The sequence below is a fragment of the Thermobia domestica genome, chromosome 8 (genome assembly GCF_964235325.1).
Source record: "Thermobia domestica chromosome 8, izTheDome1.hap1.1, whole genome shotgun sequence".
NCBI classification, from domain to species: Eukaryota; Metazoa; Arthropoda; class Insecta; order Zygentoma; family Lepismatidae; genus Thermobia; species Thermobia domestica.
In genome coordinates, this window is record NC_137461.1 from 74,602,246 (window position 1) to 74,624,971 (window position 22,726).

General features: G+C 34.3%; 2 protein-coding genes across 4 annotated transcripts; both read right to left on the bottom strand.

Moving 5' to 3' along the window:
- Positions 1 to 572: 572 nt before the first annotated feature.
- Positions 573 to 9,048, bottom strand: LOC145692993 (uncharacterized). Of its 2 annotated transcripts, none has more exons than XM_081768622.1 (4): positions 8,934 to 9,048; positions 6,993 to 7,152; positions 5,779 to 5,909; positions 573 to 4,045 (listed from the first exon to the last, which is right to left on the bottom strand). In XM_081768622.1, exons 2-4 carry the CDS (start codon positions 7,063 to 7,065, stop codon positions 3,710 to 3,712), a joined length of 540 nt encoding a protein of 179 aa, XP_081624748.1. In that variant the 5' UTR covers positions 7,066 to 7,152; positions 8,934 to 9,048; the 3' UTR covers positions 573 to 3,709. The 2 variants fall into 2 exon arrangements, with proteins under 2 accessions (XP_081624748.1, XP_081624749.1); XM_081768623.1 differs by having other exon boundaries at positions 578 to 1,634.
- LOC145692995 (uncharacterized) lies at positions 8,988 to 14,169 on the bottom strand. Of its 2 annotated transcripts, XM_081768625.1 has the most exons (3): positions 13,599 to 14,169; positions 11,052 to 11,392; positions 8,988 to 9,112 (listed from the first exon to the last, which is right to left on the bottom strand). In XM_081768625.1, the coding sequence occupies exons 1-3, from the start codon at positions 13,663 to 13,665 to the stop codon at positions 9,101 to 9,103; spliced, it is 420 nt and encodes a 139-aa protein (XP_081624751.1). In that variant the 5' UTR covers positions 13,666 to 14,169; the 3' UTR covers positions 8,988 to 9,100. The 2 variants fall into 2 exon arrangements, with proteins under 2 accessions (XP_081624751.1, XP_081624750.1); XM_081768624.1 differs by lacking the exon at positions 8,988 to 9,112 and having other exon boundaries at positions 10,427 to 11,392.
- Between the last annotated feature and the right edge of the window lie 8,557 nt (positions 14,170 to 22,726).

Below are 22,726 nucleotides of genomic sequence, written 5' to 3' on the forward strand. Positions count from 1 at the left end.
ACTGAAAATAATACGAGGGTTATCACAAAATTCATGGGAAATTTTTTCTAACGAAAATGGTAACAAAGCAAGAAATTTTTAAACATGCAAATGGAAAGTTAATACATATGTAAATATTACGTATAGATTGGATATAAATACATATTCCCATAATACGAACAATCATTTTTACTTTTTTTCTCGTGCTATATTCTGATGGAGATGTGTATGTTTACACAATTCCTTACATGTAACGTTTACGTATATGCTAACCTTCCATTTGGATATTTCAGAAGTTTTTGATGCGTGACCATTTTCGTAAGAAAGAAAAAAAAAAAGTTGCCATGACTTTTGCGGTAACCCACATATAAAGTTAGAAGTTATTGCTTCTAGTTACTAAGAACTTCTTCAAAAATAAGATTTACATATACATTTTGAAGCAACATACGAAATATGTATACGAATACATGTAAATTTAAAACTCTATGTATATGTACACAAAGTTGCAAATCAATTTTTTGAGGAAAATAGAACTATTTAATATATAAAGAATTTACACACAACATTTTTCTACAAAATCATTTTATTGTAAATAATAATAGTAAAAAAACAGCAACTGAGTCATACAGGTTTCAAAATTAAACAATGATATTAACATCTGTTAAAGTACTGAAAGTAAGATTTTTAGATCAAATTCAAAACTTCAAGAAAAAACGTAAAGAACTTAAAGAAAACTTATACTGTAATTTTACTCCCAGTAAACAACATTGAAGATTTTTGAAAATAAATTAGAAATTAGTTGCTGAAAAACTTCGCATACGTATTTAAAATGTTAATACAAGAAAAAAGTTTATCTACGACTTTGGTCGGAAATACATATTTACGGAACTGGGGCCAATTGAAGATAATCAGTAGAAATGTTCGCAGGAGTGGCTACAATGAATAAAACAACCGAGAAACATCGCACACGTGTTCAGAACCTCACTATAAGTAAAGAGTTTATTTGCGATTTCGGTTGGAAAAGCCTAATTACAGAAATTAGGCCAATTTAAGGTAAGTAGAACATACATACTTTTCCGTAATTAAACGTTTCAGATCAAATTAAAACAACTCTCTCGTATCGAGGTACTCAACCGTGTGCAAAGTTCCTCGATTGTTTCATTCAATGTAGTATCCTACGATCAATTCAAATAATTACATTAATATATTGATAAATTGAGAAAACAACCAATTTTGTCACACCAGACCCTTTGTAGGTACGAAATCAAAGATATACAAAGACTGAAAAACATATAACTGAACCGGAACTCCAACCCGGAACCTCCCACTTACCATGCAGATGCGCTACCACTGCGCCATTCAGTCCGCTCCCAGAACAGCCATACATTCTTCCACCTTGTGGAACAACATCGTTATAAAGAGTGAAAGAATGTATAGTTGTTACTGAGAGCGGACTGAGTAGCACGTCTGCATGGTAAGACGAAGATCCCGGGTTCCACTCACGGCTCAGACGCATTTTTTGACTCTTGTATGTCTTCAATTACCTTAAATTGGTTCCATCTGCATAATTAGGCGCTTCCGATCAAAGTTGCAAATAAACTCTTTTTCTTATACGGAGGTCCTGAACACACTATGCGAGGCTTGTCGGTTTATTCCTGGAATATCATGCATGTACATAAATACATCTACATTTTCATAAAGTTCTAATACATGTACACACATATATGAACAAAGTTATAAATCAACTTTTGGAGTAAAGTAGAACGAATTTAAGATATAAAGAATGTACATAAAATACTTTTCTACACAAGAATTTTATTATAATTGAGTATAGCAACTGAGCCATACAGACTTCAAAATTAAACAAAAATATTAAATTCAAAATTAAACAATGATATTAATATTTATCAACTGTTCACTGAAAATAAAATAGCATTTTAGGCCAAATATAAATCGTTTCAAAATTAAACAATGATATTAATATTTATCAACTGTTCACTGAAAATAAAAAAGCATTTTAGGCCAAATATAAATCGTTTCAAAATTACACAACGATACTAACATTTATCAACTGTTTACTGAAAATAAAATAACATTTTTAGGCCAAATATAAATCGTTTCAAAATTAAACAATGATACTAACATTTATCAACTGTTTACTGAAAATAAAATAACATTTTTAGGCCAAATATAAATCGTTTCAAAATTACACAACGATACTAACATTTATCAACTGTTTACTGAAAATAAAATAACATTTTTAGGCCAAATATAAATCGTTTCAAAATTAAACAATGATACTAACATTTATCAACTGTTTACTGAAAATAAAATAACATTTTTAGGCCAAATATAAATCTTTTCAAAATTAAACAATGATACTAACATTTATCAACTGTTTACTGAAAATAAAATAACATTTTTAGGCCAAATATAAATCTTTATAACAAAAAAAGATAAAGAAATATAGGAAAATTTAAGCTATAATTTTACTCCCAGCAAACAGCATTGAAGATCTTTCAAATAAATTATGAACTATTCTTAACTGAGCGAGAAACTAGTTTTAATTAAGCTATTGGACGATACACATACACAGTGGAAGCTTGGGAGATACATAATTTACGACTTTTCAAGTTTTACAACTGAAATGTAGGTTTCATGAGTGCATTACCTGAAAGCTCTTCATTGCTGTTAGACGAGAATATATTCTTCAACATTCACGTTTTTTTTAAAAAATCATTCATTCCTACTAACTTATTACTACCATTCTTAATTTCTCGTATAACTATTTATTGTGTGACAATCATCCTATAACTGAACAAATATGTTGTTCTGATAACAGCCCGTTCATTTAGGAACAGCAATGTAGTATTATTAGTCACAGAATAGAATTCTTTGCTTGGACAAATTCTAAATTAACTGGAAGTTTTAATATTGCTACACAATCAAGCCAAGATTGCCTTCAAGTTATCCCTTTAAAGCGCATTTCGTAAAGGAACGCAGAGCATATTGTTACCCAATGCTACAAGAAAAGTAGGACTCACCTCAACTATATTATTATGAAGAACACAGACCAGCTTTTCTGTTTTTTTATACTTCATATGGATACACGTGTTCATTGAAAGATATAGTCTCTAGCTCTTTGCATACAAAAGCTACAGTTTCTTCTCGATTAACTAAAATAGTTGTAATACTACCAAACACAGGAAAGTGACTGAGAATATCAAGAACAAGAATCATGCCTGGTTTATACATTGTTCCTTTAATTGAAACCCATCGTGGTATATAACTTATCTCGAAAGATCTGCTAGAAAGAATGTCATTTATATGTATAAAATCAGTATGTGATGATACTAGTATTTCTTCTCCCGGCCCGACTGATACTGTGGAAGACTTTAGTCCTCGTTGACCTAACATTCTTTCTGCTTGTATTAACTGGTGTCTTAAAGCTAAAGTATATGTAAGATTCTTTCGTGACGTAGTTACGTATGACGCAGATTTAAAAATTTTATGTTTTGCTTCAAATCTCATATTCCATAAGTGAACTAACGGTCCTGACTGACGCATTATCATCGGATAATGACACATAAAATGGTACTTTGGTTTCAAAGGTTCATTGAAAACTTTTAGGAACAACTCGTGATGTTCTTGAATCAAAATGTTCAACAGTATATCACACCCTATTTGAAAAGATGGAGCAGTAAATACCGGTATTTCACATCAGTTTGTTTTAAAGACCAATCATGTCCAACAATAGTGTATTTACACTCATGATCTGTTTATCGTGAGGAGTACTTATGTCATATACCGCTTTTTGCAGAAGAAGCCAAAGATGTTCCCCTTTTTTAGGGTATTCTGCGTTAAACACAAAAAAAGTTTTAAAACATATGTCCACACCCTTGAGCACGTTGTCTAGCAGATAAAGGGTGTTGTCTATTATCACGTACGTTCCTTGAATGTCTTTTAAAGAAGAGCCCATAACAATTACTGAGGGTTGGCGTGTTAAACCCAACATGGATAACTTCTTGTCTCTCGTTTCCATGAAGGGTTGAACATCACCCATTACCTGTTGGAATTAGAGAGAGGTTAACTGATCATGTTACATACTTAAATAATTTTTCTTACATATAAGAACAAAGACATTTCTGCTTCCTCAATAGTCTGAAGCATTATTTATTGTACATTTACAATGACATATGCATTTTGCGCCTATAAATATATGTTATTTTGAAGCTAAAAAATTGGTAAGTAATACTAATACTGCAAAGTTTTAAAAGCTCTTAAATGCTTTAAAAGCTGCAAAGGTTTTCAAAAGCTATTTATATCTGACTGCAAAAACGATACGTTCAAACAAGGACAGAAGCTACTAAATTACGAAAACTCGACAACTTGTCCTCAAATAGACTTAAGAACTTCCTCACTAGCATTTACCAACAGAGAATATAGAATAGATCACATTCATGCTCAGTAAGTGATTTTGGTTATTAAAATGAAATGAAATTTTTGAGTTTTATGCCCCACAGTTATGCCGGCTACGCTTAAGGAGACTGTGATGAGAAATGAATGAAATGGTGTAATGAAGAAATTGGGAGAAAACTGGAGAACCTCGAGGAAACCCACGCACACGGTGTTAGTTCACCACAAAGTTCACTTGGTTGGAGCAAGGTTTGAACCCGGGACCTCATGCACCAGAGATGAACGGTCTATCACTGAGCCACCGCGGCCACTGTTTGGTTATTATTAAATAAATGTATCGAGTTCGTATTTGTTCACATGTAATGAAACGTCGTAGCTCAGCTTCACACTCCGAAAACAGGGTTCTTGGCGTAACCTTAATTTTCTTTCCAACGTGTGTCTTTGAAGAGTGTGTGTGTGTGTGGGGGGGGGGAGAATTATTGGCGAGAACATTTTCATACCACTTTGATTGGCACAAATTACTTTAGTTTACGCTACAGTCCTCCGAACTTAATGATCGGAGATAGGGGAAGAAGACTAACTCTATTAATAAACAAGTTGTTGAACCTTCGCTGTGTGATCTCCAAGCATACCCCAAAATCCCAGTCGGACTACGAACTGTGTTACGTATTCTAGAAAACTGAACCTTTCGTCCACGCCCGATACAATTGGATAATTATGGATAGCCAGCAATGGATAATAATCTACTTCTCTCTCTCGGGGGCGCGGTGTCTAAGTGATAGAGCGTTCACTTCCGGTGGTTGGGGTCCTTGGTTTGATCCCAGCTCACGCCGTGTAGACTTTGTGGTGCACAAATATCGTGCTCGTGGGTTTTCTTGAGGTTCTCCCCTTTCCTCCCACTTTTTTCATTCCACCATTTCATTCATTTCTCATCATCACCGTCTCCTTTAGCCTAACCAGCATAACCGCGGGACGTAAAACTTAAAAATTTCACTTCATTTCTTTCTTTCTCTCTCGTCCTCACATTATTTGAAATTAACAATAAACTAAGTTATGTTTCTGTATGAAATATAATGCCAATCAGATGTTTATAAAGAGTTTGAAATGAAATGTGAGAGTTTATCTCAATAGTTTTTAAATTTTGCACTCCAGGCATGGGCCTAGTTGGCTAATAGCAAGTGCGACCCCGCTTCTGCCCCTCTTAAGATTTTCATTGCCTCTCTCCACCGAAATATTGATTTAACAGATCTAATTCTCATATTATTCATGCCCATGCCAGATCCATAAAAAGACGTAACTTTATTTTCTTAACAAAACATACGTAATTGACACCTGATCTGGCTGACCATGATCAATCAATAGAATAAAATATACTTTACTTACATTAACATGACAGAAGAAACTATCCTGAGACTCTTTCACAGTTGGCTTCCAAATTTTCTTCGATGTTTTTATATGTGATGTTGACCTACACAGGGTACCAAGCAATAAAAGTAGTACACTGGATCTGGTATCTAAAAATAAAAATGAAAACTATACAATAGAATATAAAATAAAAAATATTTTTACCGAAATTGTTTTTTATACGCGGACTCCTGCATTATTATATCTTCCATATAAAATCTTAAAAATTATATACTATTTCGATTAAAATGCCTACCGGACGTTTGACAGTAGTTTGCAGTGGCAAATGCCCCACCCATTACAGCTCTGTGAATCAATTCCATTATTTTCTATATTAATTTTAATGCGTAACGGTTTGAAACAAATCTGCAATGTTTGTGATGGATAAGAAAGAACTATATGAATGAAAGTCATTTTGTTTTTAGTAGTGAACTATTTTGCAGTGTTATAAAAATTATATCTTTAATCATTAGTAACTCAATATGAGTGAGTTTTGTTTTACAGTTGAAACTATGGTAGACTTAAAAACTATGCCAATTTAATAACAAAACCGCAAGTAGTAGACACATAACTTTCGGTTCCAATACAGGGAGAGAGAGATAATCTGTTCTTCGTGCGCTGAGTCTATAAGAAAAACAGATTTCTGCTATCCGTTATAATTATTAGGAATCAAAATTGAAACTACAATAACTACTAGTTTTTACTTCTCCCGGTTTCAGTAGAAAAAAAAATCGGATGCTGTATGGATGCCACTATTTTACCGGAAGTAGTAGTATAGCTTTACTATTTTCGGTTTTTGTACAGAAACACCGGTTAATGTGTTTACTTTACTTGAGACGCTAAATCGAATCAGGGAAACAGTTTCTAACTATCAATAACCATGTTTGATTTATAACGATCAATGTTGAAACCCTAAACGACTGATTCATACCACTTCCGGTTTGAATAGAGGCTTATCTGGAGAAATGAGATCTACTCTTTGAATCAATGCTGAACAACTGAGTATATATTGTACGTATAGTGTCTACTACTTACAACCAATGTATAATTATTAATATGATCATTACAACATACTTGTTGCAATAAAACTAGATTCAGATAGAAAAATCTACTTCATTCATACAAGTAATTACAATTTCAAGTTAATGAAACAGAAACAAAGGAAGAATTAAAGAACACAAAAATAATATTACCTTCTGTAACACTTTCTGTGTCTAACAGACTTAAAAGTTCGACTGCTGGAGCGTCATGTAGCCGTTTCTTCATTAGTTTTTCCAATTTTTTACTGACAGAATCCCATTTCACGAACAAGGATGTATGATCAGGATATAAGTCTTTGAAATCTTGATCAATCTGGAAATGGAATTCCATTGTATTAAAACATTTACATTAATAACATTATTTCATTAATTTTTAAGAATCACAACTTCCTTTACGTGCATAAATGAAATTTCTTAACTGTAACAATTTCAATACAAACTACTAGTTACAGCGTGTACTTTTATGGACTTGGACTTGGGTTCAAATTCAACCTGCTTTCCTCTGGTGTTGTCCAACATCTTGAGGAAATTGACTTACTGGTAGCTTAAATAAGTAGACCACAAAAGCCAGAAACGTAGTGCAAGAAGATGTTACATTGACGATAATTGCCAGTTAGACCCATATTGAGGTTGTGGCATCACGGGCTTTCGTCGTGTTATAATGGTTTTTGGTTATATAGGTTAATGTAAACAAAGGTCTATTTACTCGGATAGATTAGGCAAGGATGGGGAAAGTATTGATCTGGACTTAATATTACAGGTACCATCCCGGTATTTGCTGGAATGACTGAGGAAAAATCCACGGAAATTTCAGTCACGATGACCGGATTTGAGCCCGGAAGCTTCCGAATGTAAAGCCAAGGTTCTACTTTCTGAAATAAGGCCGCTAGGGTTTCATATTAATTTGTCAAAGGACAAAGTGAAGAAAATTCTACAGTATTGTTAGCGTTTATCAGACAATAAAACCACTATTTGCTATCTACTGAGTAAAAGAAAAAGACTTATTGAATCGAAAAGTACTTCATGCATTTAAAAAAATCACCGTCAAAGTTTCTATTGCTGTACGTATATGCTTGGTTGGTACGCAATCACAAGAAAGATTGTTTATCAGTCATGTAAGTATTGTTCTTCTGAGATCTCGCTTTCATAAGCAAGTGACATCGTGTTGTAAGAACTCAGTTCTCAATTGTTATTTTACTGAATATGATACGTTTCTTTCCATTGCAAGGTAAAGTCAGTGCACGTGTTCGTAATGTATGGCCACGTAATCATATGCGTCTTAAAAATGAAAACAATAATTTTAGGTTTAGAGTATTTGTTTTCAGACTTGCGATTGAGCTTTTCATCTAGTTGTTCAAAGGAAGATCGAGTTGCTAATAAACTGAACTTAATCCTTTCCCACTTTGTGTTACATGCATGTGGATGAATATGTTATAAAGAACCAGCAAAAAAGATTATTAGACATGTTTTAGTTCTTTTAATATGCAATCTAAATACAATGCAAAATGTTCACTTTTTGAAAAGGAAACTGCAAAAACTTTCCAGATTCATTGATTGCCTCTATCCTCTTTCATCACCGGAGCTAAACAGGAAGGAATCTATAGTTTGTAGTTGAATCTGAATTACTTTTATAAAATTATACACCTACCGGGCATCGAACCGATAACCACCAACCTACAGGCAGTTCAGACCTGCTTCAAGATATCTCAACATTCATGAACAGATATTACATAAGAGGACAAGGAAGTAATTCATGTCCACCATTTATATATATTTTTATTATGGTTTTATGACAACTAAGGTCTATTAGCTCACACATACAAATACCTACACTAGTATATGTCATTTCAATATTCAGTATGACTATCCTGAAGGCTTTTACTATTTTCTTGTCAAACGCGACACAATTTTAAAGAAAACTTCTGTTCTAAAAAGTACGTTATGAAAAAATCAACTTCTGGACGTGAGCAAAAGATTTTGTATGAGTGTTCTCAGCCCCAAAGAATAATTCAATGCTTGTAAATTATGGCCTATTCAGTAACAACACAGTCCTTAGTAGTAAAACAGAATGCAGGTTAATTAAATGAATCTTACCAATGTATATCCCAAAGGCTGCTTCAATGCTGGCCAAGTTGAAATTATTTCATGAACAGTTTTGCCCTCTTGCTTGAATCGAACTTTCAACGTTTTCTTCCAGTGATTAAGTACTTCCTACCAGGGCTCGACACTATGCTTTAGCCACGCTAAGCTGTTTTCAATATCTATGCCACATTCTGAAAGAGAAGAATAAACTTACCAAACAGATCTGCATTACATTAAAAACTCAATAAATAAATTCCTATATTTTTTCAAATATCAGTTAAAATGATTCTATATTTTCATAAGTCTTCTGTACAAGTATTTATATCCATATGTAATATATAATAAAGAAAGAAATATATTTACAAAAAAAAAAAAAAAAAAAAAAATGTCCTGGAACTGTTCCTGTGAAGCTGAACTTGAAATTTGCCTTCATATTTCCGGCACAAATATCGAATGCCTTTCATCAGAATGGTTTAATTCTTCAAACATGTAGAACTGATGTAAATTACATGTTCTAGCTTAGTACTTCAATGGTATAACGTAATAGTGGTACTATATAAGTATAATGACTATCTACGACGAAGAAAGTCGCAAAAATATTTAGTAATAAATGCTACTTATGATTTCTTATCAACAAAGTAACTCTTGTAATGAAGGATTTGAAGATTAAGCATACAAAATTTGGACTTGTTCAGTATTGTAAATAGAAACACATAGAAACTAAGTATCGATTAATTTAGTGCACTATTTAATCCTTAATAGATTAGTTGGTTGCTTAACTGAAGAGTAGGTGAAAAATTTCTCGACTGTAGTTTCATGTTGTAAACAGTAAGAATATCTACACAGTCCCATTATTACCTTATACTATTGAAATACTCAGCTTGAACGCATATACACTTTACATTTTGAGCCATCCTGATGAAAGGCACACGATATTTTTGCCAGAAATACATATGAACATTGAAGAACCACGTTTTAATCTTACAGGAACACTTTCAGGTTAGTATCGACTTATATTAATGTGTTCCATACGTTCAATTAGCAGGAAAAAACAAAAAAACTAAACCATTTTTTAAAACATGGTTCTTGCAAACCCTGGCACAAAATAGGTAAATCATTGGCAGTTTTTAAAGTATGATCGGGGCCTCGGTGGTTCAGTGGTAGAGGGTTGACCTCTGACGTGTGAGATACTTTGTTTGATTCCAAATCGCGCTAAGTGACACCGTGTGTGTGGATTTGTCGGAGTTCTCCCGAGAAGATCTTTTCATTCAAATCTTTTTCGTCAAAAGTACTTGTCAAATGTTTCCCGACCATATATCAACAGTTGATTTAGCTTCATAGGCTAAAGGAGACGGAATAAATACAAACGAATTATGATTAGGAACTTAAGAGCAGAGATGCTGTTTACCTAGATCAAATTTTATACGAAATCGAATCCGGGTATTTTCACTTGTAGTTAATAAATACTGAGGTAGTACCTTTAAGGTTTCCACCTTTTCCTCCTGTTCCTTTACAATTTTAAAGATCCTGCATATTGTGGTGTCATTTCGCTTAAATTGAAATAACCAAAAATATAACTGAATACCAATCTCCTCGCCCTCCCAGCTACTCTAGTGGATAACGGGTGTATCATTGATGTATGTGGTCCGGATTCAATTCCCGGTGTGAGCACAAAAACATTTGCGAACGTTCACTTTCATTAATCATCTGTTTACTTTAGTCTAAACGGCATAACCGTGGGACGTTACAAAAACTCTTTCAATGCATCTGATGCTTTCCTCGTATCGTGATGCAAATAAATTTTCTCGGGGTATCAGCCAGGTGATGTGTTTGTTGTGCAAAGTCTCGAGAACAGACATTGTTCTCATGATACTGACCCTGATGATGAGAACAACGTCTGTTCTCGAAACTTTGGACAACGAGCACAACACGTGATTGATATCCCGAGAAAAGTTACTTGCACCAACAAAGATGGAATAAATAACACGCAGGCTGTCACCAGATTGAAAAGTGAACGCAAAAATCTTTTACATTTCGACTGATAATGAATCACATTTGCACAGTTCATATGTGCAGCATAAGTATCACTGTATCAATTGATATTCAAGTGACTAAAGACAGAACACTTACAAAATCTGTCAGCTTGAAGAGCTTCGGACTCCGAGACTCTGTAGAGAAATTTGTTTCTCGTTTCAGCATCGTATCAGTTCCTCTTTTAGTTGGTGCTGGCATGGAACAACTGCTTTCTGTAGTTTCAGATCGAACTGACACTGAGTCATCTGGCGTTGACACTGATGGTGAAGCAAATGAGAGAGAACCGTCATCTAGCACATCATAAATTTCAACTGTGTTTGTTTCTACAAATTCCTTAAATTTTGCTAAGAACTTTGCACGTATCCCTATTTTGGGAATTAACTGAGTAATTAGTTCATCAGTTAATGAATTAAATGCTGCTTCGTCGATTTCCTGTTCTGAAATGTAGATTGAAAGTTTATAAGTAACCAGATATTTACTGAATATCAAAAAAGAATTATACAATGGTGAAAGCATTTAAGTTTTATTACACTACCAAGCGAAATTTGGTATGTTACGCGATCATGTGCCACACAAAGATTATAGGAAGTTGCTCACCCCAGTTTTTTTTTCTTGGGCTTTACAGAAATGGGTGTATTTGGGCAAAGCTAAAGAGAAAAATGTTCATGGTAACTTCATACTTCAGCTTCATACTGTAAAAGTTACAATGGTATAGAAGCAACAACAAGAATTTAAGAGCATTTTTAACTCATGCAAATAATTTTGTAATTTGGTGCATAACAAGTACCTATGGATAACAATAAGTCTAATGCTAACCGATTGTTTTCAACGACTTATGTACTTCTAACAAACAATGAAAGGTTCTATGCAGAAATCATAGCCTGTCTCCTCTCTCTCTCTCTCTCTCTCCTCTTTGCAATTTCTGACATTGGTCGTTTTGCTCCAAACCACAGAATTATCTTTTGGAGATAATACACTATTCTCAGAATGTTTTGAAGAATGTAATATTTTCCGAATACCTAATAGAAGTTACCTAATAAGAAGTATACACTCGAATATATATAGGGAGGGGATAGTGGTTCATGTTACGGAAGCACAATTTTGTAAAATTTACAGAAGAAATATGACATAGTGTACACAAGCTGAATTTTACGTTTACAAGTGGAGCGTTACTAGTGTCAAAGTATGACAAGTGCTATTGAAACTCGTATCATTGCAATATCCCACTTCTTTTCATATCTTTACTTACGCGTATACCCACCATCACTGACGTGCCCGCTGCCTGCGATGCCGCTTCGGCCCACCAAATTTGCTTTGCCCTGACTGTTAGATAGCATTCGCGCTTTTTAGTGCCCACCTAAATGAAAAAAAATGAAATGAAATCTTTAAGTTTTACGTCCCACGGTTATGCCGGTGAGGCTAAAGGAGACGGTGATGATGAGAGATGAGTGAAATGGTGGAATGAAGAAAGTGGGAGGAAACGGGATAACCCCGAGAAAACCCACGAGCACGGTGTTTGTCCACCACAAAGTTCACTTGGCGGGGGCAGGGATCGAACCCGGGACCCCAAGCACCAGAGGTGAACGCTCTACCACTGAGCCACCGCGCCCCCCTAAATGCACGCTTTTATCAGCGTATGTCACGAGAAATATCGATTTCAAAGGTAAGGATTCTATATTTGGGTTCCATGAAATGTTCTTTCAAAATTATGCTTTAGGCTATATTTCGGATGACATTTAGTATCTCTCCCAAATCCATCGACGGCTCAGGACCCAGTACTGTGACTTAGAGTAAGCTGTTGTTAACTACCTCGTTTATGCGAATACCCACCGTCGCTGACGCGTTTGCTCCCTACGGACGCAAATCGTTTCTAACCGTCGGGGCCCCGCTGCTACGCTTCTGTTCTGACTCTGTTCGATAGCATAAATGGTTTTCCGTGTCCATATAGCACAAGTTGGTTAGTGTTTTATGCGTAGTTTTTTATGCTATACGTTCGAACTGTACTTATACTCATGACTACTTTATATTTACAAATAACGAATGGTAACCCCTACCAAGTAAGTCAGAGTCAATACCAAGTGATCTGGAGGAGAAACTAAATAATACACCATATTTCTTCCGTAAACTTTAGAATTTTGTTCATCTGTAAACTATAAATGGACCAATTTATTTTGCAAACTACCAGCGTTAGTGTCACTTTATTTACCCCTTTCCGGAAGTATCTAGTGGTAATAGAAATTACCCCAACTCTTGCCCCTGCAATTTTATACCCTGCTCTAGTGTCGTCAATGCCCCCCTTATCTATATGTAAGGGCCTAGGTTTAACTTAATAATGCCCGCTCCGGGTGGTATACCGGTACTCACTTTGAAGCGAGAAATTCCTCTCTATTAATTCTATGAAAATGGATCAAAAATTCCCTAACCTTAAGCTAACCCGTTCCTACTCTTACCTTACTCTAATGTACCCTACCCTACTCTATTCTACACCCTTTGAAAGCGGTTCTACATATCGATGCGCAGCTGGGGCGTGCATTGTAAAGTTTACCAAAGGTGTATTTGATACGCCAAATTTACAGCCAATAGAATAAGTACATATGAACTAACAGCAAAATTAATAGCCTATATACGAAAAAGTACACTTACCTTGAAACATGTCGATTAGCTGCGGTAAATTCCAGCTTCTTAATAAATTTATAACATAAGCATCCATTACGTCGTTGAAAAGTGAAAATTACTCGTTGAGAAAGTTGTATAGTGCAAACCAACCTCATTTACACACAGTTCTTTTACTTCCAAGACATGTCCCTTATGATTGTTGCCCTACGTTTTCTTTTCCTTTTTATTTTTACGGTATAAAGCGCTAATGCGATCCACACTTTCGTAATCGAAATGTTTACACAGAATGCAAATAAACACATGTGACGTTGTCACTAAACATTTTGGTCAGGAAAACCAAATAATTACCAAACCAGTTCAAATTTGGTTCACATAACCAAATTAATCAACCAAATGTTCTGACCAAAAAATATAGTGTTCATGACCAAACACGTTTGGTCAAAATGACCAAATTTTGGTTAAATTAACCAAAAAAAGTGACCAAATGCTCTGACCAAACAAATTTGGTATTCCTGACCAAGCCCTTTTTTTCAGTGTATTCTACCATTATACTCTTACCATATTAATCCCACACAGTACAATAAACTGACAAGATAAAACATTGTTACCACTTGCTACTATTTCAACGAAGTCATTGAGCTCTACTGAATATTCGAAACTTTGCACATTAAGAGCATTACATTGCTTTATATTCATAAAGTAACAATTAACAACAAATACACTTACTATTAAAAAAAATGATAAAATGTGTTACACATACTAATAATATATGTGGTAACTCACTCTACAAGATTTTACAAAAGCAAGCAAGAGAATAGAAACGTGAAGAACACGACGAAGGATCTATTTATTACTTGCCTGTCAAGATACTTTCTTCTACTTGAAAAATGTAAAACATAGCAAACGCTATCTCGTAAATGAATGTCGATCTGTCAAAAATTAATTTAAATTATCGTTTATAGGAAGATTTTAGCCTCTTTCTATTTAAAATATTGTGTGGTGTCCAATATGCGGAATTCAAGATGGCTGCCATGATGTACACAAAATCATTTAACGCAGTTTTATACCAATGCGAATAGTAAAAGTGAGGGGGAACACCAAGGAACGCCGTATCCCCCACCTCGAGAAAACATGTACGGCATCTCCCAGTTCCTAAAAAATTATGATGATCAAAGATAGGCAGGGGAAACGGCGTGCAGCTACTTACAGTCCCCTTACCTTTTCAGATCCACTTTTACCTCTGACGAATGTCAAATTATAACATTTGCTTTTCCTCCATCCATGCGTCACTTTGATACTGCCTTGTCATGATACATTTTCCTATTAGATACCTATGCCAAATATAGCATACCTTGCCTGAAACACTTGATGTGTGGAAAACGAGTTCACATTCTCATTTGTGGGAATATTCAAGCCTAAGTTGAATTGTAAAATCACAACCTTTTACATAAAAAAATATTGTGTTATATGCAATATGGCAAAATTCATGATGACTTCCATGGTGACCACACTGCAAATTAATGCAGTTTTTGCAATGTTAAATACTATGGAAGAACTGCAATGATATATTATATTACACAAGTAATTCAACTTAATTTTATTTACATTATAAATTGTGTTGGTTAAATTTCACTCTCTTGTAACAGGTGTAAAAAGAAATTATGCCATGGAGATTATTCACATTAATTATGATTCCTAGATTTTGTTATTCACAAAATACTGCAAGCTAGTATATTACATCAAAAGAACTTACATAACAAGACTGTTAAATAACTGTCAATAAATCAGCATTTTAATTTCAGCATTGTATTACACTAAATGTTTGTAACATTGTAAAATCTTTGTACTCATCTTTTCCAGTAATTTCTTAGATTGGCAGAATTTAAAATATTAGGAATTTTGTGTACAGAAAAGTTTAAAGATTTTTGGCAGCAGAATGTTCTTTCTCAGGATCTCAGGTCCTTTTTGAGGTTTCACGTGCCTGTTGAAGTCGGTACCGCTTGAAAAACTTCTTTGAAAATCTACAATCTCACGTTTTTCGGCCATATAAAATGTTTCCTTCAAAATTCAGGGGTGTGTAAAAAGAGAGTAGAAGAGAGGAACGAATGTGAGCAGAGACGTTATTCGAGTCACGGAAGTAAAAATTCGGAATAACTTCAGAGTATAGATAATTCGATAAATGAGTCATATCTTAGAATTATTAAGCACCTTGCGGTATACGATATTGTTCGAGTCTGAATAGTGTTTAAAGGATTTAAGAAAGGCTTTTATTGTTATGTGCTCAAATCATCAAGCTTAACGATCTCAGAGAACATTTTATATCGGACGAAGGCAGAGCTGTGGATTAGGATCTCTTTGTCGGAAAGGAACCAGCGACACAACAGGTATGGCATTCTTATTTTGGCCTGTTTTCTTTATCAGTATCCGTCACAAATTCCAGATAGCTACTAAACATGACCAATCAAAATTTCTTGAAACCTCAAATTTGTACGAACCTGTTCCTAATAAAATAAATTAAAATGAACACGAAGACTTTACTAATTTTTGTATCAGCTTCAATAGTCATTACGCTAATCTAGTTTTGCTTGCAATTTATACAATTTCTGCCCGAGTTTTAGGAGCATATTTGAGAGAGAAATTTCAGACATTTCTCTAGTTTGGTCTAGTTTTTACTCAGTTGCTACGATCTCCATACACAAATAGAATTAGCGTAAGTCAGGCTAACATGGTGGAGATGCTGTAACATCCTAAAATCTCCAAATATTATACATGTATCCACCGACCATGGTGGAGATATGCTATGGGGTTTACGCCTATGTAACGATCCAAAATATCAAACATTAAGTAGTTTAAGTAATTTTACGATAGTGTTGCGTACATTCCCAGATGCATACATGTCGAAATCCTTCCCAGATGAGTAAAAATACAATGGGCGATGATATTACATTTTTTGATATTGATAAGAGTTTTCCCATTTCCGTTTCAGTTTCTGTGTGTTTTTAATAAAGTTTGAGCAGAGGAAGATATGAAATTGCATGCTGAAGGAAATACGAAAAGATGCATACATGCTTTCCATACTCTTGCAAGTTTTTCCACTCAACTCTTCATGTTGAATTCAAATTCGACCAATGTATGCCCGAAATGTGTGTGATATCAATTCACAAATCACATCAAAGGAATATAGAAGTTGGCTTTTATAAAGAATCTCCGTCGAAGAATATATGAAAGTGCAACCAAATATCATATAACATTTTTTGGAACATCAAAGCTACCAAAACCTTTATAGTCAAGCGTCATATACACTTTCTTCTTTTACCGTGCAACTTGAGATACTTCCAGTCGTAAACATAGTCACTTGTCCTGGCTTCTAACTTGAGAAAACGGACTAATTCGATGACATGAGGATTTTCCTTGTTTAGCAGAGTATTTAATGTTATCCCAATCCTCTACGGTATTATTTGTTCTATGGCTTTTTTCATGAAAGCTCCACATGTTTATTGGGACTGTAGAATGTTCTAGCTACTGGTCAATGAAATATCCAGAAAACTGCTCAAGCTCAAAGCATGTCTTCTTGAAAAAACAGTCAACTACTGTCGATCATTTCAAACGGAAGAATAGTTAATGACGCAAACATTCGAACCTAAAGTCTTATATCATTATTGTTTTTGTAGTTTGTAACCAAAACCAAATACTGTATCTTTTGCCAAAGACATTGGTTACAGTAAAAATTGCACCCACTTATGGAAGCTGAAAGGAAAATTATTCTAAAAGAATTTATTACTGCTTCTTTGAAGCCTACCATCACAACTTCAATATTCCAATTCAGGTCTTCAACCTTTCATATATAGGATGCTTTCTCTTGTTCGGGACAAGGCTAGAAACCACTGGAATCACATTCGTTTCCTCTATTGAATTTTCAATATCTTCGTAACTACAAAAATTTGGGAGAAAAGTTTGTCGTAGCTCTTAAAACGTGCCGTCAATAAAGAAGGTCGTGCTGGCCTGCTATGAAACTATTCAAGTATTCTTATGAGCTGTAGCTGTTACTCGAAACGAAATCTTTAAATTCTATATTCCCCTCTGCTCAAACACTTAACAAAAATTTAAGAAAATAGTACTAGCTATTGAATATGTACGGATATGGGAATTTTTATATCGCTTTTAATCATGACATTTCATTGCATTTGGCACTTGCACGCAACTGGGAAATGTTTTAACATGTACGCAAATAGGGATGTAGGCAAGTGGGAGGACACCTTCAAAAGTTTCCTTTTCATATAGAAATAATATTTGCAAAATATCATTTACGAACTTTTAGAGGTAGCTCAATAAAGTTCAAGTTTTGCCATGTGAAGGCTAATGCTTCGTGTGCTTGTTCGAGTATTTTATGTTTTACAAAATCAGTTATTCACAGTAAATCAATGTAACTGCAAAGTTTGGAGTAGTCACTGTTGAATTATTACAGAACACCAAATTCCGATTGTGAGGAACGCCATTATTTTATTTTATAGGTTTGAAATCACTTAGTTTGAAGAAAAGTTGATTTGCTTGCAACGGATAACTTTTCCGGGGTGTGTTCGATTTCTCAAGTCTTAACGCGTCCTGACTGAGTTAGAGGGCGACACCAAGCACTGCATAATTATTTGTCGTAGATAATGAGGAAATAATTGCTTTAGTGGCCTTAAAGTCATTCCTATCATTTCACACATCCGAGTATTGACTGAGGAAACCACGTGGGATGCCAATAAGAGCAAATATATTTATCCTTCTTTTTGTCACAAGATCGACGAGTGTCTTACTTTCTATCATAACCAAATCCACTTCTGTTTTGATTGATAGAACTAGCCCTTCCATCTCTGCTGAAGATTGCACTTAAACTATGGATCAGAGCCTAAGGAGGATCAAATCTATTGATAGGTACCACAGATGTTGTGTCATTTTGTGTGATGTTGCTTTACCAATCTCACATTGAGGATAACCATGTTTCTTTAGGAGTTCGAGATAAGTGCTCGCTCTTCCTGAAACCTGGGATGCCAGAAAGCAGAATTTAAAATAAATCTTCGTGGGAAATATGTTGAAATTTCGCAATCCCTTCAACACTGTGTGTCAGCTTAAATTGGGAAGGGAATAGCCAAACATTTAGACCTTGCAATCCAGCGAGCTTGATGCATTGGTTCAGGGGTTTGGAAGACCTGGGTTGATGGACCAGATGTTGAACTTTCGAAGATCAACATCAACAAGAGAGATTCGCGACAACCATCTAGCAGTTGATGATCTTGAAGTTGGTGTTCACATAAATAAATTACTTCATCATGAATTTCTGCTGCTACAAAATCGTCTGAGAAGATATTCTCATACTTTCCTTAGTAAATGAAGGGCCACTTCCTACGTTTGAAAAAGAGAATCTCTGGTGAGCAGATGGGTCCTACGCATGTTCCAAAGGCAGAGTACAGAATAAGTTCCAGGATGTGACGTAAAGCTGCTTAAAAATTATACACGCTCCTGATGAACGACCAGTGTTAGAACAGGTAGTGTTAAAACATGATATGAATCAAGTTTTCCAATCCTCATTCTTTTACACTACTGTACACAGCATGAGCGGAAGCCCTTCTACTCCGAGAAGACAACTTTGGAATTTCTAGCAATTTCTTCTCCGATGGTCGATACCAAAATGGGCAATCTCTCTACCTTATTGCTACCACTAATATCATTCAATAACTTCCATCAAAATGAAATGTCAAAATTGTGTTTAGTTTCAATGACTCTTTAATGTGAGTAGGAACCGATTGATTGCCTGTATTGTTCATACTGATGGTGGATGATTGATCTATGGATGGTTAGTTCCAGAAGATGTTGTCCACAGACCGAGGGAAGCCTCGAAGAGATTATCATGACACACCTGTAGCTGATAATATTACTATCGAACACTGCAGATAGCTGAGGTAATACATCACTTTTGCGCCCTCGCATTCGAAGTCGAACATCAATAGGTTTACTGGAATATGGAGTTTTAACTTAATATTCCTCTTTTTTGCAGCTGCTGTTATATCGATATTACGTAATTTTTAATATCATTACTTGTATTTACGGGCAATATGTGCTATTAAAATATACTAGCCAGCTAAAAGAAGAAGAAAATATAAAAAAGAACTAGAATTAATTTTCTTCTGGATAATATGACTGATGTTCTGTTAACATAGCAATCTGACGATATATGTTATTGGTCGTCATAGCAACGAGCGATATATAATATAACAAAGGATCCATCTTGTATAATATATATGTATGTTATTTAAATGGTGTAAATCTTTCCTTGAGTACGTATTATAAATAAAAGGTAATGTCAAGATGCAGTGTTTAAATGGATTTTGGTAAAATAGTAAACTAGATTGTAGACATATTCGAACTGTGGATTATAGTGTAATGCTAAAAATATACAAAATACGTTACCTATAATTTTGGTGTTTTCCGAGTCAGGATTTCTAGAAATTTGTGAGAAGATAAGTAAACAATCTCCTAAATAACTAACTTTAGATTGATTTTAAGATTACGTATCAGTTTTATGAAATCCATCAACACGGAATATACTTTGTTAAACAGTGGAAGAAAAATTTACAGAAATATTAAAATTAATGTTGATGGAAGTGAAAATACACCTGAAGTAAGTGTTATTATAGCAAGGTATACATCCTCAGACCTAGCTGACCTTATTAAATACTTTGGGGAGCAAGTGAGTCAACAAATAGACAATATGAAGTAACAAATAATGGACAATATGAAGCAACAAATGAATAATAATAATCAGCATATGACACAACAATTATCACAACGGATAGAGCAGAAAAATCAACAGTCATTGCAATATTTGTCACAAAGGATCGAGCAAAGTGATCGTAAAATGGAGCAGATTTTACGTAAGTTTACCGAAGTACAAGCATCCGTAAAATTTCTTGAAACTAAAGTTAATGAACATACAGAGCAGAGTGCAATGGATCAAAACAACGAGAATGCTGAGAACGGTGGTTATTCCCAAGACAATAAGCACGCTTTACATCAAAATTCCTTAGAAGTTGTTGGAGCTTTAGTTAATGAGAATACATAGCAGAGTGCAATGGATCAAAACAACAAGAATGCGGATAACGGTGGTTGTTCCCAAGACAATCAGCATGAATCCAGAATTTGTCTCAATTCTCCATCCAGTGATAGTTCACAGGCAAACAGTGACCCATTTGATAGTTCACCGACAAACAGTGATTCACAGTGCTTTGATTCTGTTCCTGTTTTGCAAATCCCTGAAGTAAATGGAAGGAAAGAACTTACTTCTGATAATGTTGTGAGGCTAACCATGGGAAGTAGCAAAGATGAACATGATCACAAGCGGAGAGATAAGTTCTGAGGAAAGAGGACGGGGTACAGAAATGGAAGTCAAAACAATCGGCGAAGAGAAGAATGGGTTGATAGAAAGAGAAAGAAGTCAGATAAAAATTATCCGCCTGACAGCGATGCAGCTAATTCTAAGAAGCAGGGCAGTGATACATCAAATGACCAGAGGACGATTTCATGGAATAGAAATTGTGGTAGGACAAATTACCATGATTATCGTGGAAAGAATAAGTACAGCCCTGGTAGTACAGGTAGAAGACACGACATTTCACCATCAGTAAAACGAATGAGAACTGAACCTAATTTTACCGGTAAGATAACCGAACCTAATCTTAGTAGCAACAGTAATAGTAATCGTACTATACTTAAGAAGCATGCAATCATTAGATCTAATTTCTCTCAAATTGGATTTCGTAGAAATTTCATACATGCCAAAAATTCTCAAAATAGGAAGCAAAGAACTGCAGAAATAAATCACGCACAAGACTGTATTTCGGTTTGTGACTTTCAATACAATTTAAATGAATTCGTTGGTCATGTAACTTAAGCTAATGTTGTGGCGTCTGAAAGAGTATATTCAATTGATTCTTGTTTTATTTCACTGTAAATAACGTTATGATTTTGTTTGTTATTTGTACTTTATTTGAATTCTATGAAAATAATATAAATAAAAATCAGTGATAAGAATTTCATAATATATAGCAAAAGATCTAGAATGTGAATAATGCTTATTAAAGTTCTGATAACTATGCTAATTCTTAATATGATAAAAAATCCAGCGTATAAGACCATATTTATGTATCAAACAAATTAATCCAAAAGTTTTCGAACAAATGGATATGAAAAATGGTAAACGTTTGAGTTTAGCAATATTGATGAACTTAAGTTACGGCGTCCCTCTAAACATACTAAAAGTAAATGGAATTAGTTAGTTAAGACATTCATACCTTCTAAAGTTGAATCCAAAGTTAACATGAATGACATTTAATCTTTAAATTCATTGTTAATATGATAATTTCTTTATTTGTGTTAGTTTTTGTTATGATGCTGATTATCTTTTTTATTCTAAACGTTGTCGATATTTCGTTTTGTATTTTGTACTTTGTTTAAATGTATAATATATTTGATCATTTCTCGTTCCAAAATAATAATAATATGAATGCCAATAATATCTTTTTCAAACTCTTCTTAGTTATGGCCAAGAAATTAATATAGATTTTGTTAATTTCTAACTTATGAGAAGCATTAATGACCTGGAAAGAACTTAAAAATAAACAACTGTTATACCGTATTTTGAATGTACCTTCACTTTGCGTCGATGAATTTTATGAATATTTAAAATAACATTAATTATGATAATAAGAATATATTAATATAAAGAAATATGATATATAATTATATGAAATGTAATTATCATATATACGAGGATCATTCAAAAACTTAGATAATCAATATGTAATATTTAACGGTCAAGGATTCTGTTTTTATTGTAAACGAAAAAAATCCTATTGATCGGGCGACATTATATAACGATATTGTGTAATTTTTAATATCATTACTTATATTTACGGCCAATATGTGCTATTAAAATATGCACTAGCCAGCTAAAAGAAGAAGAAAATATAAAAAGAACTAGAATTAATTTTCTTCCGGATAATTTGATTGGTGTTCTGTTAACATAGTAATCTGACGGTATGTATTACACACAGAGCCCGAAGGACAAGATATTGCATGCAAAGTATATGTCAAACCTGTCCGTAATAGGGTACATA

Bases quoted from the DNA above. Each gene is read 5' to 3' on its own strand.
- LOC145692993 (XM_081768622.1), bottom strand. From the start codon at position 7,065: ATGAAGAAACGGCTACATGACGCTCCAGCAGTCGAACTTTTAAGTCTG. The intron at 5,910-6,992 runs GTAATATTATTT...TTTTATTTTTAG, and splicing joins CACAGAAAGTGTTACAGAAG to ATACCAGATCCAGTGTACTA. The intron at 4,046-5,778 runs GTAAGTAAAGTA...TAATTCCAACAG, and splicing joins GTTTCTTCTGTCATGTTAAT to GTAATGGGTGATGTTCAACC.
- LOC145692995 (XM_081768624.1), bottom strand. From the start codon at position 13,665: ATGGATGCTTATGTTATAAATTTATTAAGAAGCTGGAATTTACCGCAG. The intron at 11,393-13,598 runs GTAAGTGTACTT...TCTACATTTCAG, and splicing joins GCTAATCGACATGTTTCAAG to AACAGGAAATCGACGAAGCA.